The sequence below is a fragment of the Corvus hawaiiensis genome, chromosome 2 (assembly GCF_020740725.1).
Source record: "Corvus hawaiiensis isolate bCorHaw1 chromosome 2, bCorHaw1.pri.cur, whole genome shotgun sequence".
NCBI classification, from domain to species: Eukaryota; Metazoa; Chordata; class Aves; order Passeriformes; family Corvidae; genus Corvus; species Corvus hawaiiensis.
In genome coordinates, this window is record NC_063214.1 from 89,639,039 (window position 1) to 89,657,334 (window position 18,296).

The window sequence follows — 18,296 nt, forward strand, 5'->3', positions numbered from 1 at the left end:
CTGGGATGACCCTGCTTGATTTGGGAGGCTGGACCAGACGCCCCACTGTGGTCCCTTCCAACCTTACCCACTCCGTGATTCTGTTTGCCTCCAAGCTCCTGGTTACTAACCTTTCTCGTCTGAAACATTTAAAAACTACTTTTTTTTTGAAATCAACAGTATAGTTTGCAGATAGCCTCTCAACTACTTAAACATGTCAATTTTGTGTTTTTTTAATCTCTGCATCCCGGCTGTAAGGATGCTCTGATCCCCGTTATCACCGGCCCGGCTCCGCCCGCGGCCCCGCGCCGCTCCCCGCCCCGCTGCGGGACAGGATGTCCCGCCTCCCGCCGCTCTCCCGATTGGCAGAGAGCTCCGCTGGCGTACGGGGGGCCGAGCTTTCCCCGTCTCCAGTAGCGGAGGAGCGAGGGAGGGATCGGAGAGTGGCTTCGCCGGAGGAGGGGTGGGGGGTGGGCGGGCGAGGGAAGGAGGGGCGAGGATTACCCGGGGCCGAGCGGGCGGCGGTGGAGCGAGAGCAGGAGCCGCCGTCGTCGCTGCCGCGGCTGCCCGGTGAGTGCGAGAGCCTCGACAGCCCCGTCGGGCTCGGGGGGAGCGCGGAGCAGGGGCGGGAGCGCCCCCGCCCCGTGGAGCGCTGGTGGGCGGGCAGGCGGCGGGGGGAGCGCGGCCTCCGCTCCGCATCTCGGGAGCCCCGCGGGAAGGGGAAGCAGCGCAGGGGCGGCCCCCGCGCCGTGTGCGGCGACCCCTGCCCGGGAGGGGCTCTTCCTCCGTCTCCCGCCCCCGGCCCGCGCCCCCCGTCTGTCCCCGGGCTGGCCCCTGGGTGAGAGCCGCGGCTGGCGGCCGTCAGGGGCGGTGACAGCGGGACGTGAGCGCGGGGGTGGGATGCTGCCGGGAGAGGGGGAGCCCCCGGCCTCGGCCGCCGCCGGGAGGAGGGGGTGCGCGTGACCCTGATAATCGCTTTATGTTGGCCTGCGGCTTGCGTAATCTGCGATCAATTATTTATTTCATGCACCACTTACGGGGCTGAGGGGCAGCGTTAAGGCCTTTGGTGTGGCTCAGTGCAGCAGAAGGGAGGCTTCCTTCCCACGGCTGTGATAGGGAAGGGATGTGGAGGCTTTTTTCTAGGTTCGGATAGTATTCCTAATGCGTCTTTCTCTCCCCGTGCATATTCAGGGAATGTGAACGAGGGAGGTCCTTCTTCATGATACATTTTTAAAGATCAAGTGGAAGCCGTCCTAATCTGAACAAAAATAACCTTGTGTGGTTTACTTCATGTGCTAGATTGTCTTTTTTTTTTTTCTTCTGCTCTTTCTGTAGCAGGTTGGGCTGCTCAGCCAGCCTGGAGAGAAGGCTGAAGAAGGAAACATGTCTTCTGATTCTTTTTGTCTGTCTGCTCAAGCAAGGTTTGACTCCAAATGGTTGAAGACAGACTTGCAGGTAAGGAGTTTGATGGTCATATTGCATTGTGACCTTTCAGGCGCTGATCAAGGATGCTTTTAGTCCAAAAAGCTGACAAGTAGAAGACTGCAGCTCTTGAGATAGTGTATAGGTTTTCCCAAGTATGCTGATTTATAACTGGTTTTGAAGAAACACTAGCTTATTTTGAGCTGCAAATAGATCTGCATTTTCAGTCCAGTTCCTTCTGCTTTGAAACAAGCTGGGCTACATATGTGTGTTATCTTTGCAGACTGTCAAAGCCCCTAGCAGAGTATGTGGCATTTCTGCTAGAACTATACATTCCTATTTAGGCTGTTGCTAAATGTCTTGCCTTCGTATGAGCTAGCAGCTTTAATGCACAGGAGAACTGACGCAAAAGGCAATGGAAATGTAATTTATATTTTTGAAGAATTCAGATTAGATTTACTGTAGTTGTTGGTATGAATAGAGGCTTTCCTTAAATTTTGTCCTTTTTGAAGGGAGTCAATTTTTTGTCAAAGGTGCAAGGTTGAAATGGAAGTGGTCTTTGTTGAAATATGCCAGTGTTCGGTGAAAGTTTTCTTTTGTCTTAGAAGATGATTTCTTCATTTAGCAAAGTTGCATGATACGGGGAGGAGGAGGATACTAACGTGTTTTCCCCGTTCAGGTTTTATGATTAAGTGGAAAATATAGAGAAATAGAGTAGTTTGGGTCAGTTATATTTGTTTCAGATGAAATGAGTAACTAAGTCCTTGTCTCTTCGTCTTCCTTTCCCCAGATGTTGCATATAGATTCCTTACTTTGAATAACCTTTCCAAGTTTCAACTCAAAACTAAAATACTTGTTGGGATGGGCCAGCCAGTGTTATTTTCTTACTGTTAACAGTAGTGCTACTGAGAAAGTCTTAAAAATTCTGTCTTTGTGACTTTATCCCAGATTACATGCTGATAGTCTGCATGGCTGAGTTGAGCTGCTCTTATGGTTAGACAAGGATTTTTCCCCGTGCAGTTGTGCTTTGGAAGCAGCCTTTCTCCAGTATTTTACATCAAACAAGATAAATTGGAATCAGAAGTGACAGACATAGCCTAAGAGGTTACATTATTTAGTGGGTTTTGAATGTAAATGCTGTGAAATGACAGGGCTTGCTTTTAATTTGGCTAGGTTAATTCTATTTTCATCTTTTGTTCCTACCAAAGTAAAAGTTTCAATCTAAAGTCAGATGTTTTCTCTAATGTAGTAAATAAAGATACTATACAACATTTTGGAGATAAGCGTATTAAGAAATATGGAAATATATCTTTGTTTTCAGAAGGGTGGCTTTTAGATTACAAGTATATTGCTTCAATGATTGTTGAATACAGGAAAATGTATCTGAAAAAGTGGCTACCTTTGTTTGTAACAGCTGCTGACTATGCATTGCCTTTTTTTTCTTCTGTATTATATGGGGTGAAAAATGTGACTGTTCATGTGATTTCTCAGATTTTTCCTTTTTTTGTAGTGCCTTTTTTCTACATCCCTTTTTTTTTCTATTTATTTAGACTTTTGGTGGAGGATTTCAGTTGTCATCCCAAGTTTTAAGGGTTATTTTCAGTTTTGTGTATAAATGCAATGAAATATTTGTGATTTATGAGTCTGTAGTTTAGTTAATGTGTTACAGTAATTCCTTTTAATAATAAAAAAATCTTCACTTGCAGCATATTTCTATGAATAAGTGCTCATACTTATACGAGTTCTTTATAAGTAATAAGTTAGACTCTAATTGCCAGGGTACTCCTTTTTTTTTTTCTTCCAGTCAAGCTGTAGTCAAAATAATGAGATTAATGAAATAAGAGAACAGTAATCATTTGTGATCTTCTGGATGCAAACATCACTTCTCTGGAATCTGAAGACAAGCCAGGCCTCCTGGGTATAATATAATTTTCTTATTAGGTTATCTGTTTTTGGTATTACACAGGTCCTCATCACAGAGCTCTTAATTGGATGCGTGTGTTCAGTATTTTGAAAAATGAGCATGTGAATCTTACGTAGCATCTTTTAATGTATTAAATGGCAGATGTCTTCTGTAAAGGAGAGGGGTTTTGGGCTCTGGAGAAGTTTTCTACTACATGAATGATTATTTTAGCTACTGGTTGACAGACTAGCATGACCTAGCTGCGTGTGGGTATTTTTTTAATAGGTATAAATCCTGTGTCTTAATCCTTTAAGTTCTGGGTGTACTGAATATATAGATTTCCTACCATGCATGTTTTTACTGGCTCAGCTGTAGCCCTATTGGTGTTCAAGAGACTGTCAGCAGGAATTTGAAAAGGTGAGCGTCAGAGGTTTGAAGAAGACACACTAAATTTATGTAAATAGATCAAGATGACTACAAATTGTTTTGAATTGGACCCTGGAACTCTTCACTTCGCAGCTACATTTTAAACTTCTCAGTGTACAGCAGTCCCAAGAATGAGTAGGTGACAGTCCTAGGAGGAACAGAATTATTCTGGGGAATTCTTACCTTGGAGACATACAGAGACTGATTAGTTTTTAAAATAAATTCTTCTGCTGCAAAATTTGGGGTGTATAGCTAGAATTGGAAGTAAAATGGTTTCATTTGATGGCCTAGTAGTCTCCAAAGTACTTTTTTTTACTTTTTTCCTTTGTCACTGTTGTCAGAGAGTTTACCCTTTAGACTTGATAACTGGCAGTTATTGTAGATTAAGCCAATGAAATCTCTCTGAAAATTATTGTATTCTTTTTTGTGATGTTGCGTGAATAATGTAATACACAATATTCTAGTACTATTTGCATTAATAAGTCTGTTACATTGTAGTATTAATGTAATAAGAAAAGAAGGACATGTGGATTGTAGCACGGATTGTGTTTAATCACCTGTGTGCGTCACTGTTGCAGCTGGTGTCCGGGCCAAATTTAAATGTTCTTACTCAGTTTTGGGATGTTACTGCTGTGAGACAAAGGCAGTGTGATGTAGCATGTTATTACTGTTCTTAAGTGAATATCAAAGGCACAAGTCCTTTTGTAGTAGCCGCGAGCCTCTGGCCTGTAGGATTAACTGATGTGGTGTGAAATGTTAATGGAACTGTATCTTCATGGTGTTTTTTGCTTATATTAATTTTTCTGAAACTGAACAATGCTATTTTAGGAAGCCGAAGTGCTCTACAAAGATCCAAGTGCATCCTATAACTGCTCCATGTCTTTTTACTAACTTTGTAATTACTTGTATGATTTGTGGCTACTAGTGTAATTTTGAGGTGCTCAGAAACATTATTTTACTGAAAAAATCTAAATTTCCTGGTGGAGCAAAATAAGATACACTGCATGTTGCCTGAAAAAACAAACTGTTACAGCAGCTGAAAAATTCAGGGTAGTTCAGGTGAATATGAAAACATCAGTATACAATATTGACATCTGTCAATAGGACGTGTATAACATCACCATTAATAAAATAGTCCTATGAAGTTATAAAATAGGCAGAGTTTAGTGCAGGACACTTTTTCATGTGTCATGTTTAACATAGTCACTCAAAAAGTAAGTCTATCATTTCAATTTCTAATTTATTTATTTAGATTTGAATTAATACATTGAAAACACCTACCTGTTGATGACTATTACTAGTAGAAACCATCACATTTATAACAAAAGCTGTGTGTAATGGGAGATTGTGTTTTAATGACTGTTCCTAAGGAAGACATTCTTTATTATAAAAAGGGAAGATTAAAATTGTTTACTTAAACCTAGCTACCCAGTTTGCAGAATCAAACTGTGCTTAAAATAATTCTGATTAAATAGATGTACTGTACAACTAAATTAGAATCTTATACAGCGACCTTTAATTAGTGATGGATGAACAACTAAAAACTAGAAGTGCTGTGAGCTAATGGGATGCATGTGTGTGTTCAAATGGAGTTTAATTAGGCTGCTTATTCTGGATCCTGTGGAGAACTGTTGTGCTTAATAGCAGGAGTTAGCGGGAAAAACTTTCATTTTCCTGTAGTGGGGAGAAAAACTTTAGGCAACAGTCAAGGTGGAAGAGCTGTCTGCAAGAAGAATATGAGGCATTTCCATCAGTTTTCATTGAGTTCATGGTTGGCAGACTATTTCTGTTACTATCTTTTTCCAGACATAAAAATGAGTTTTTAGAAATGAAATAGCCACCTTTAAGAGTTGCATTGGTGTGAAACCTTTTTACCCTTCCTTCACAATTACATTCGTCATTTTGATTTTCTTGAAAATCCCACTCTTTCTAACAGTGTCTTTACTTGTGATAAGATTATGTAAAGAAATGATGTCTTGGCTATTAAAAGCAAGAAGTTGGTGAAAGTTGCCTTCTCTATTTTGTTACTTTCCTATTAACCTTCTTCTTTGTTTTGGTTTTCTGATCAAAAAAGTGAAGGGCTTATTTGGAAGTTCTTACAACAAACTGCAAATGAGGACTCCTTTATATTTAAAAGAAGTGAACTTCGCAGTAGCAATTTTTAAAAAATATTTAAATAATGAAGTAGTGCTGTCTCTCCAAAATAAGTGATTTCCAGATGGAGGAACAAACACTATATGTGGTGTGATAGGTTAGAGAAATTAGGTTTAACACATGGGTACAAATATTTGGGCTCGGACAGACCTATTCTTCAGATGCATGAAGATAGTTTCTAGATTTGAGTGAATTGCATTATTTTTCTTTGTGTGTGACTATTAACTGTTAACTTTTCCAGCAAGTGGAAGACCAGCAGCACACTGCTACTATGGGGACGTTTCTAGTTTAACCCCAAATCGAAGTAACGTGGGACTGCTGAACTTTTCTGACTTAGCTCTCTGAGGTTTTGAGCACTGTGTCTAGGTCTAGTGGTGTTCCACTGTGCTTTGCATAGGTGTGATAAGCAGCTGGGGTTTCAGGGCATGCTTCATTCAGCAGGGAAGGAAGGAAGCTAGGACAAAATACTAAGACAACAATGAGAAAGGAAACACGAATTGAATGGATTCAAAAAAGCAAGAACAGAAGAGAGACTTAGGAAGGGACTTATTGTTCTGTGATTTTCCTTGCTATTACTGGGCTGAAAAAGTTTTTCGATTTAATATTTTTTTAAAGAGAAATGTTTTTTTCATATAGTCTAAAATACAGCCAAAGGCTAATGCAAAAATAACTGAATAGAAGAACAGATTCTCCACTACCCTTGCTGGCAATTCTGTGGTGAAGATTATTTAAGTAGCTTGTATTTTAAATCCATATTGATGTTCTATGATTATGAAGTCAGTTTCTTAAACTTACAGTGCAATTATATAACCAGGAATCCCACCTGAGTCAATCCTCGTCCTTATGTGTCATTTTATTTTCCTGGCTTCATTTTTCTTGAGTTCAAGCTAACTTTTATGAAGGCTTCTATGCTTTTTGCAGGGAAGTTTATGAAACCACATTGAGAACATAATCTAATGTACTACATAGAATGCATCTGATTTAAATAGTTGTCTTCAAAACAAAATCAGAGCTGCTGATTATTCTTTAAATAATCTATTAAAAGCAAAATTGTAGCAGTGCTTTGAGAATTCTCATGACCTTATCCAGTTATGGTTGAAGATTTCATTTTCTTGAAATGCAAGGAAATGTTAACACCAGTGTCCTACTGTCTAGAGTTGATGGGGATGGACGGGAATTTCACTGCCAGCCCTGTTGGAGGCTGGCAGCAGCATATGTCAGCAACCAAACTAGATACCCCTTGGACTTAATCAGATGTTGTACCAGACAGAATAAATCACAGTTTAACTGCAGAGATAAGATTAACAAAAGATTAGAGTGGAGGCAGCCCAGAAGTTCACTTTAAAGTCTCCTTAGGCCCTTGCTTTTTTAGTTTGGGATAAGTGAGCAGGGCTGAGCCTTAGGTCTGCGTGGGAACCGTGGATTTGTTGAGATAAATGGCTTTGAAGTGCAGAGATCGAGACATGGTCTGGGCATGAAAAAGTGTGACAAATGATGGAAGAGGCTTGGTGTTTCTGAAGGTGAGATGTATAGGAGATGGGGATTGAGAGGAGGTCAGTAGATGTCATGGGAAAGGACAAGGGAGATTTTTAGCATCTGGAGTGAGTAGAAGGATTAAGAGCATGGGCCAAAGTTGCAAGGCAGTGGATGGTAGTATTGGAGTATAGAGCTGCTATTGTCCTGGTCTTGGGAAGGAAGCATGTAAGTGGTGGGGCAAGCAGGGCCTTGAGGGGGAGATTTACAGAGGGTACATCTCTGGTACTGTTGTCTGTTGTAAAAGTTCGGTTAAAACTTATTCTTAATTTGCTAATTTACTGAGTTTGTTTTAAGTTCATCCCTTTAAACGTTTTCAAATGAAGTTACTAGATTATTAGAGGGAAAGATGTTCATATGAATCAAGCAATCTAGTAAAAGAGTGTTAGACTTCACAAAACACAAGTGGCTGCTCTTGTGTTTGGAACTCCAGTAGGTCAGGAGCAATGAGGACACCAACCAAGTGTGTTTTTCTTCTCTTGCACTGTACCACCAATTGCCTTGTGAACATTCTTCAAATAATTTAGTATAAGTACCTTTTTCTTTTTTTTTTTTTTTTTTGAGAAAAGAAACCAGAGAAATCTTTTCAAATTTGTTCTGAACAAAGTTCTAGTTCTCTAGTTTGAACACTGAGATGTGTTGATAGACTCTTTATGAATGACTGAATATGAGAGGTATTGGTAGGAGCAAAAGAAGAAAGTAATATGTACTTGTTCTCGCTAGTCATAAAATACTGTAGGAAGAAAAAAATGCGGGATTGGGCAATCAAAGCAGACATTTGACTTTTCTACTACACAGATGAGTGTTATCTTCAGCTGCAAGTTTCACAGGGTCACAAATGTTTGAGATTGGAAGGGTCATCTAGTTGGACTAGAGGTCATCTAGTCCAACTCTCCTGTTCAAGCAGGGCCACCTAGAGTCCAGTGCCCAGGTCTGCGTTTGAATGTCTTTCGAATAGCTCCAAGAATTGAGGCTCTACAACCTCCCTGGGCACCTTGTGCCACTGCTTGGTCACTCTCTCACAGTGAAAGTGTGTTTCCTGGTGGTCAGAGGGAAGCCCCTATGTTTCAGTTCACACCCACTCTTGCTGGTCCTGTCACTGGGTACCGCTGAGCAAAGCCTGGATCCATCTTTTTTACACCTTCCTTTCAGATTTTATATATATATACATATATATATATATATATATATATATATATATATATGTAGATGAGTGTTCTTCCCAAGCCCTTTCTCTCTGCCTTTCTTCATTAAAAGGGTGTTCCAGTCCCTTAGTCATTTTCATGGCTCTTTGCTGAGCTCTTTCCTTTTTGTGCATGTCTCTCACGCTGAGCCTAGCACTGGACCCAGCATTCCCAAGTGCAGAATAGAGGGGAAGGATCACCTCCCCAAACCTGGCAACACTCCTAATGCAGCCCAGGTCATACATTAACGTTCTTCATGGCAAGGGCACACTGGTGGTTCATGTTCAATTTGGTGCCCACCAGGACTCCCAGGTTCTTTTCTGCAGAGCTGTTTCCCAGCAGGTCAGCCCCCAGCCTGTACTGGTGCCTGAGGCTGTTCCTCCCCAGCTGTAGGACTCTGCACTTCTTGTTTAGCTTCATGAGGTTCCTGTCAACCCGTTTCTCCAGCTTGTCAAGGTCACTCTGCATGTCAGCACGACCCTCTTTTGTATCAACCACTCCTCCCCATTTCTGTTGGCTAAAAGAAATATTTCTCTTAGGGGAGCTGTAAATTTTCTATTGTGATAATGTAATTTTGAGATTATGAAAATAAAATTGTGTAAATAATTTATCACTTAAAACCTCAGACTTTTCTTTCACTTTTGGCTATTATATATAGCAAATACTGGGTATCTGCTGAATGTTGAGTAGATTAGTAGTCATTTTGTTACAACTGAAATTAGGTTGCCCTCAGTTATGACAGATGAATTGGTAGTAAATACTGTTTCTTAATTATCCTTTCAGCTGGTTCCTTTGATTATTGCTGTAAAGTAAGTCCAGTGTTTCTTTACGTTCAAACTTGTCTCCTTTTTCCCCTCCCCCCAACACAGATACTGCTGACAAAATGTTAACTACAACCTAAGTAGTAGGCAAAATTGTTTATCTGAAGGCTGCTTATGGTGAGGTATTTGGAGAGGGAGGTGGAACTCTGTGACCTGTAGTCTTCGTGGTTCCTCTATCTTTTTGCAACATACCAAGAAAGTTACTTTGATAAGACTTTGAACCTAACCCAAGGCTGAAGATATTTTGTTTACTTTTTCAGTTTTTAGTTGCGCGAAAGAGTTGAGTGAACTTTATGCCATGTAAAAGGATTAGAGGTTGAAGTGGAGAAAACAGTTCCTGATTCTGCTTTATATGAATGCTCTCAAAAGTAATAAGTAAGTTTTCTGAAATAGAACAATACTGCATTATGAAGAACCTGGCATTCAAAGCCTGGAGACATTTAGATTCTCTGGGCTGTGACAATAATTTTCCATACCAAGGTGATCTGAGAATGTAAAGTAAAATGTGTAAAAAAGACAATTTATTAGAGAAAGATCTTTAATTTGTGCAAACTGTAATTTATTATGCAACCCATCTGGAGGGTTGCCTCACTTGCTATTTTTCAAGCTTGTGTTTTAGGGTAGGTTAGCATTTAACAGGTGAAAGTTAAAAAAAAAAAATCTATCACCACTATGTGAGCCAAAATCAGTGAAACAGTTATTTTGCTATTTTACACAAGAAAAAAACTCTGAAAAGTAAATTCTCTAGGTATTCCACTAAAATATATGACCACATCTAAAGAAGGAAAAAGTGAACGCCATTTATTGTTGAAATATTCATAGACTGGGAACAATCAAGAAAATCAGTTCATGGCGAATGATTTTTTTTTTTTCTTGTTGAAATGCAGCTTCAGCTTATTCCAATTTTTAAAAAATTAAGCCAAATGTAAAGCTTTTAGCAAAAGACAAATCTTTGCAAAAGCTCTTTGTGCTGTATGGCGCTGAAGAACAGGGACTGTACCTTTCAGTAAAGCATGGGCAGAGTTTGATTCTGGTGCTGTACAATTGATAAATCACAGATAAAATTAATAATGTCTAGCTCACACTTCATGATTCTTTTCCTTCTTATGCCCCTGATCAGGCAATAATAAGTGACAGACACATACAATGTGTCAGCTCATATTTTATGCTAAAAGAAGAATTAGTGAAGTCATTAATACATGTTGGAGTGCATTTCTGAAGTATGCAATATGAAGTCAAGAAACTACTGTGCTCGTTTAGTGTGTTATAGTGGTGTGAAAGCGTGCAACTTGTCTTTTAATTTGTGTTAAGTGAGATGAGCTAGATCAGCAAATGTCTTCCCTGCTGGTGGGTGTCTCTCATAAAACCTATAATCTTTAATCATTAAAATATATTTTATTTTGACCTATTTCCTTGAGACAAGTGGTCTTCTGTGTGCAATGGTAAATATTTTATGGCAGTTCTAAGCCACATCTTTGTATTACTTCTCAGCTGAAACACTTTGGATTTGAGTGCTAGTTACATAACACAAAGATGCTTCTGAGTAAGCCTTCAGCAGGTGGTGGGTTGTTGATTTTTTTTTTTTGGTTGTTTTTTATTTGTTTGGTTGGTTGGTTTTGTTTTGTTGTTTTTTGGGTTTTTTTGTTTGTTTGGGTTTTTTTTAATGTGGTCCACTGCACCACTTGGGTATGCAGAAAGTATTCTGTTTCTCAGTTTCATGTCTTGCCCTCCTCCCTTATGCTACACAGTTGTGAATTACAGCCTGGTTATTACGGAATTCGCTTGGGATGTAGATACCTGTTTTACAGCGTTTTATAAAGCAGAAAACATCAACAGAAGTGAACTTATCCTGGTCATTAGGATCCTTCAAGGGAGATCCAAATTCCTAAATCATAAGGAGATTTGTGTTACAGCCAGTGCTTTTGTGAGTGGCTCCAGCTAGCAGAGTCTATATTCTGTTGCCAGTATTTGTCCTCTTGAACACAAAGTGTATTGGGAGCTGACCTGGGCTGGGGCAGCCCTTCGCTCTTCCTCTGGGTGCAGCTGGTTTTAGGCTTGATCGTTCCATAATCTGCTCCTTCATGGGAGGGGAGGCATTGTAGCAGTTGGAAAGAAGAGGGAGGGTTGTGAGAGATGCTTTGCACAGCAGGACCAGATTGAACTGGCTGAATTCATTTACAAATCTGTGCCTTGATGTCATCATTCTGGTTAAGATGCCCAGCTCTTCAGTTGCTGGTTGGCAAGGGGACTGTATGTTTCTCTGTCTTGAGATTTTATGCAGCTTGACTTTGTTTGAATAGCTTTTTCCGAAGGGAAAAAGGGCACCCCACACCCTCTCAGCCCTCCAGCCCCCAACTGATGTCATCTTGAATGGGTGGATAGTTCTGAGGTAACCAGATCCATGTGTTTGATGAGATCTGTCACCAAGAAAAAGTTCATTTTGCCAGACTTGAATCTAAAATTTACTGTTTTGCACTTTTAACCTGAAAATAGCATAGCTAGACAATCAGAGGTTCTGAAGAGCATTTTAATCCCTGTCCTACATGCATACAATGTCATTTCCGATGAGATGGTGCATGTGTTTTCTTTCTTCTGGGATGATGTATAAAATCAGATGTATTTTAAATGTTAGCTTGAGTTGCCTTGAGAGAAAATTGTTGTGTGTAACTATATATAATGTATTATTTTTAACAGCTTGCTTTTACACGAGATGGATTATGCGGCTTGTGGAATGAAATGGTAAAAGATGGAGAGATTGTATATCCTGGAACAGAATTAATACAGAGTGGTGAGCTACCTCCAAAAAAAGGTATGGATTTCAAATTTCTTCTTATTTGTTCATTTTTTCTTTCACTGTAATGATGAAAATTGACTTCAGCTTCCATACTGTCACAAAACTTTGATTTATCATTACCTCTCTATACAATTTGCAGGTGTTAATGTTTTGAATTAAATACATTTGAAAGTGATTTCTTAGAATTGTACAGAAAGGTAGCATCTAAGCCTCCAAATGAAGGCTTAAATCTGTTCCAGCCTTGTGAAATTTAACTTTGTAACTAGGCATGTTATTATGAGAGAGGCTTGGCAGTGTCTTTTTGTTTGGTATGCTTGGTGTGTTTACAGCTGAAGCCTTTGTTTAAAGGAAGTGGACTGAGGAATGGGATAAAGCTGATACTGCTATTTCTAATTTTGTTTACAGTCTTCAGAACGTAGCTAAAAGGTCAGCTAAAAAACTGTGCACAATCTGCCTGAGAATGTAGTGCATTTTTTTTGTTTGTTTGTTTTTTAAGTTTTCCAGTGTACTTGAGAGCAGTTCAAATGCTGCAAATGGCAGAGTAATACATCTATTTAGAGAGATTACTTCGGTGGAGGTGGATTTAGTTTTGTGATGGACAGTGGGGTGATTCTGCTCTTGCCTTTTTTTTCATCTTCACCACAAAAGTGGTACTCCTTGACTCCTTATTGAACAGAAAATTAAATTGGTCAAAAAGGAAAGTATTTGTTTCCTGATCTGGCTGAAATGGACTCACCAAATGGTCAGATAAGTTTTGTCAGTAATTTTTAAGATTCCCAGATAAATGAGAGATGGGTAGGAATACTGCCTTTGGTAACAGTGAAGTATTATCTTAGCACCTGTTACTTCCTGAACTATACTGTGGGATAAGACATGATATTTCAAACCAATAATGCTCAATTACTCATGTAGACAGTTTTTTCATACCTATAGTATGCCTCCTTTAAAAATAGGAGGAATGGATGTGTTTTTGACTAGAGGAGGTAATTTCTACAGGAAATAAGATACAATAAATAATTTATGAGAGAAGAATGAATTATACATTTACTTATCAAGTGTGTAAGCTTTGTAGGTTATGAGTGGCTGCATGCTGTAATAAAAACCAGGTTATGCTCCTAACTGTTTCAGAGTTAGAAAACTTCTGTCTTCCGTATGCAGCTGGCCATTTGGAATATTATTGTTGACACTGGGTGAAAATACAGCTGGTCTTATCAGAAAGGATACTGCAAAACTGCTCATGAAATGAGTGGAGGTAGAGTAATAATTTGTGCTTTGGATTGGCTAGTTCCATGTATGTTAATAACAGGTGTTGCAAACTTGATGCAATAGAGGGAAGGATTACCTCCTAAATGAATTGTAGGAAATGCTTTCCTGTTCACTGACAGCTCATGATAGGGGTGTTGTGGTGGTCATAGTACAACAATTCAACACACTATGCTTTCATGTAGAAGACAGATAGAAACCATCTGTAATACCAAAGACTATATATTATAGTAATGAGTAAGTACCTGCTTTGCAAATGAAATTGATGAATTGATCTTTTTGTGCCAAATACTTACACCTTGTTTTTGGAGTTGTACTAGTCTTTGACAGAAGACTGTTCTTTCAATATCTTTATAGCTAAGTACCTGCAGAGAATTGAGATTTTTGTTAGTTACAGTGCTGAAGTGCTTTTAGTAATTCTGAGAAAGCTTATAGAGAGATGTCATAGGATAATTGTTTCTAATTTTCAGGGTAATCCTTGAAATATCAGCTAGGAAAATGCAATCTGTCACTTCTGATGCTAGATATAGACAGCAGTATAAAGTAAAAATCCAGAAGTGCTAAGTCAATCATCTGTGACTTCACTTGTTTGTCCACACTTAGGATGCTTATTCTGAACAGCGATGAGAATTCTTTGTTTTAGATGCTGGATATATGTGTGTACACATGTCTTAGAAGGTTCAAAAATTTATAATGTGTTAAATACTGTAGGATACTGTTACTTAAAAATACAGAGTTTCTGTCACTTTACTGTATAAATAAGGCTTTTTTGTTACCCTAAAATGTCAAAGCTGTGATGATGGTTTTGAAAGCTTTCTTATATCCATAGTGGTCGTGGTGAAGGCAGACTTCCACTTGTTGCTTCCAGTACTGTATTGTGGTGAGTTGACCTTAGCCAGGTGCCAGCCCTTCCAGCTCCTTGCTTGCTGCCCCTCCTCAGTAGGACAGAGGGAGAAAATAAAAGGGAAAAGCTTGGGGGTTGAGGTAAAGCCGGGGAGATCACTTACTGGGTACTGTCGTGGGCAGTTTATTTTAGTGCCAGTTAAGATAGAATTGGATGGTAAGAAGGATAAAAACTAAAACACCACCTTCCACTTCTCTTTGCATCTGCAGGAGTTAAGGGTAGGATTACATAGCACAGATCACACATGTTCCTTTTCACAGCTGGAGGGTGTATGTTCTTCTGCATAGGTATTTCCAAAACATCTATTTCTTGAAGCACCGCAGTAGTTCAGGAATTTAAATAACAGTTTGTTCAGGCTCTTAACTCCTAGGATTAATGTATGAACTGGGTTTCAGTGAAGATAGCCTTCAAAAATGCTACTGTGTTGGCCTACAGGATTCTAAAATACATCTATCTTGCTTACCAGACTTGAGTTTTTAGAAGAAAAAGGTAATCAAGGCTATTTTTGGTCAGTGTCAATCTAATTGTATGTTTGATTCTGTTAGGCAGTAGTGAATCATGGAACCAGAAAAATTGTTGATCAGTTTGCACCTCTGAACTTGCAGCTCACGTTGTTTCATGAAATTAAAATCTAAAGTATTTACATCTGTTTAGTTGGTACTTACTTTTTTGCATAAATGATCTACAAATATAATTCAAGGGGAGAGGGAAACATACATACAAGTAATGAGATTTATATAAAACCCAGTGGTTTTATATGAAAAGCAGTATAGATTAATGTCAGTATTCAGAGTTTGCTGCTAAATTGACTAATCTGGAGTTAAACAAGAGGGGTTGCTGTACGTGGTCCCTTTTATTCAGTCTGTTTTAAGAAGCTTTGATTTAAGCCCATCCATTATAAGTCTATTTCTTCACTACTGCTGTAGCTCTCTGTTGATGCTGACAGGACTGTTCAGAAGCAGCACTTCATTCTGTCAGTGGATATTAGTAGTGGCAGTAGACTGGAAGAACATGCTATTGATAACAAAAATCATTCCTTTTTTCTCTAGGAAGAATATAGAAGTAGTGCTTTTTTTTTTTTTTTTTTTTCCCCCCCTCCTGTTAGCAAGAATGTTTGATTAGGAATAAGCTCTTTGTTTTGAATTCGTGGCACTTTCAGAAAAACATATTTGATAAATGTGTTCAACTGAATGTGTTTGCATGTTTCCAGGTACCATCTGAGGACACAGCTGTTGACAGTAGTGATGTCCAAATACAGGTGCACTTGTAGCATTGCATGTACTTAAAAGATAATCAGGCTGCCCTCAGGAAATTTGGATTAGATTAATACCTTGTATATGGGAACCTATGTACTGAAAATAATAAAAAGTAGTAAATAATATTATTACTAAATTTTCAAGTTAGAGAACCATTACTGTAAAATTTTAAGACATACCAGTCAACTACACAGGTCTATTTTGTGGGTTGCTATTTTTTATTTATTTTTGATTCCTCAAACTTCATAGGTGGAAAATTCTGTTTCAATTAGCTGTTTTAAGTTCCAGGACAAAAATATAAAATCGTCAGTTTCATACCTCTGTCCTGCCTTTGGTAAACACTGTGGACTTCCTCTTCTGTTCCCCCTTACCTGAAAGTTGGATCTTTCTCAGCCTGGTGCCACTGAATCCATAAACCTCATTCAGTGTTGCACCTGCAGGCAGGTTAAATAAAGTCCAAATGCCACAAGCAATTCCAGAGAGGCTGGCAGAAACAAAATATTTATGACAAGAATAACAGTATGTGGGAATTGGTTATGGTGGCTGCTGTTCAGACCACGTTATAAATCAAACTTTAGTAGTGTGCAGGCATGAAGGCTGGCTCCTGCTTTGAGCCTCCTTTTTTGTGTAAGGGAGAAATTGTTAAAAGTGAGAAGTGCCACTTCTCTGCTTCCCCTGACCCGGCTATGTACTCAGTGGTTCAAGAATTCAGTGCTCAGCTGTGGATTATCATACTCTCTCTGCAGGATAGGGAAGTCTTTAGTCACCCTGTAGGACAGTTTGATTTCATAAATGTAAAATGCTCTATTGTAAATTCAAAATATAACTTAAAGAATGTATTGTAAAAAAATTAGTGTACTAGGGAAGAAAAGAAACTTTATTTATGATTAGGTTTAGGAGATCACAGTCTATCATCTTGACTCAACCTAGAAGGCTGCATAAATATGGTTTGCAAATGGTAAGGCATGTGTCCTTCCATCCCAAATAACTATCAATTTTGTGTATGTATGTATATGTGTGTGTGTGTAAAAAGTAAAGGATTTTTGACAGAAAATATATTGCAGCTGAAATATTTCCTGGTTCTGGGACTGCCAAGTACTGGTTTAGGGTGGTTATAAAATACAGCTCTTGTCTAAAGCACTCTGTGTGACTTTTTGCCCTGTGAGGGGCAACATCTGTAAGGAAACTGTTGCCGGCTTTCTCTCTGGACTGAGGGATTCCCAACTACCTGAGTTCATTGGCATTTCAGAGCAGCCCAAGACCGTACTGTAACAGGTGGTGGAGGCGACTAAGCAGTGTCAGGTTTTTTTCTTCATGGATTATGAAATGTAAGTTCCATTTTTAGTGCTTCCTTTTTATCCTCCATTTGTACCAGATTAGGCTATGGCTGTGCGAGATGGTGCACACATGGTGAGCTACTGTGCTTTGATTTGGGAGCTAATTTCTAGTTGAGAACGGTTTCTGCAGTTGCTCAGTTTTGACTGGCTATGCCTACCTGCCTCAGCATGGAAGCATAAGGCTGTAAAGTAAAACATAATGAAGAGAAAGTTCATTCAGGGAGATGTTACGCAGTTGTTTCCCCCACCACAATATTCACAAAATTAAGTTAAATCATGCTGACGCAGTGCACTGTATTTTTGCATGCACTATTTTGAAAACTGTCTTACTACCTGTTACTTTGGCCTGTTCTGGCTTTGCTCAAGATTTTTCTCCTCCATGCCCCTCTTTCTGAAAACTCCTTGGGTCTCCCTGTTTAAAAATCTTTCATGAAGCATAACAAAACTTCCACAATTATGATGTCTGTGTTGCTGGTTTCAGTCTAGACTGATACCAGCTTTGTCTGTTATGTGACAAGTGTTTTTTTGCAAATATAGTGAACCATCTTTGTGGAACAATTTGACATGGTCTTTTAATGTGATTTTTAGCTCATCTGCTTCCCACTTTTTCTCTCACTGTTCCTCTTTTCAGTTCATACAGACAATGTGGATTTACATGTCAGGGTTGTTTTTATTACATAAAAAGCTTGAGTTCCCACCTGGATTGGGATCTTCTCCATTTGCAGTGAGGAGTTTGACAAAATGACTAAGTTCGTAGCCCTTGGTTGTCATCCCTTGCCAAGGTTCTGTTAATAAGTGTAACAAGTTCTCCTACAGCTGCCTGCAAAACAGTATCTTGGCACAGCACCCTTCTACCCACTAACTAAAATTCCAGACCCTGAAAAGTGTGTCTCTAGATGTGTGGGTGAGTGCAGAAACAGTGAGATTATGGTGTTACTGTGGAAATACTCTGAACCACGGGGGCTGAACAGGGTCCTTTAATGGTCTATAATGGATTCTGTACTTTCAGTGTTATTTGCATGTGCCTTTGAATAGAAACAGCTGGATTACATCACATTCTGGACATTGTTATCAAACCTAGTGACTTATAGGTTGTTCCTCAGTGTTTGGGGGACGCAGTTATGTTCTCCGATTGCCACTTACAAGAGGTATATACAAATTGCATTTTCCTGTTCTCAAGTGACTTTCCTATCTCTTCCTTGGCCCACAGTCTCAGCCCCATCATGGATACTGCAATTAATGTCTCCTCTTCTTTCCTTTTCTTCCTGCTCTTCAGTCTTCATCTTGCACCTCCTGAGCACTAGTGTCAGTTAAAGGTTA

At 39.3% G+C, this 18,296-nt stretch overlaps 1 protein-coding gene across 4 annotated transcripts in view; it reads left to right on the forward strand.

Moving 5' to 3' along the window:
• The first annotated feature begins 468 nt into the window (after window positions 1–468).
• Window positions 469–18,296, forward strand: part of HERC2 (HECT and RLD domain containing E3 ubiquitin protein ligase 2) — a 104,969-nt gene continuing 87,141 nt past the window's right edge. For 2 of the 4 annotated variants that reach the window (XM_048324832.1, XM_048324848.1), the window contains exons 1-3: window positions 470–549; window positions 1,315–1,434; window positions 12,117–12,231. In XM_048324832.1, coding sequence (XP_048180789.1) covers window positions 1,363–1,434; window positions 12,117–12,231 — 187 coding nt within the window. In that variant the 5' untranslated portion in view covers window positions 470–549; window positions 1,315–1,362. Of the gene's footprint in view, window positions 550–1,314; window positions 1,435–3,205; window positions 3,320–12,116; window positions 12,232–18,296 lie in introns of those variants that run through there. The other 2 variants (XM_048324842.1, XM_048324856.1) reach the window with 2 other exon arrangements.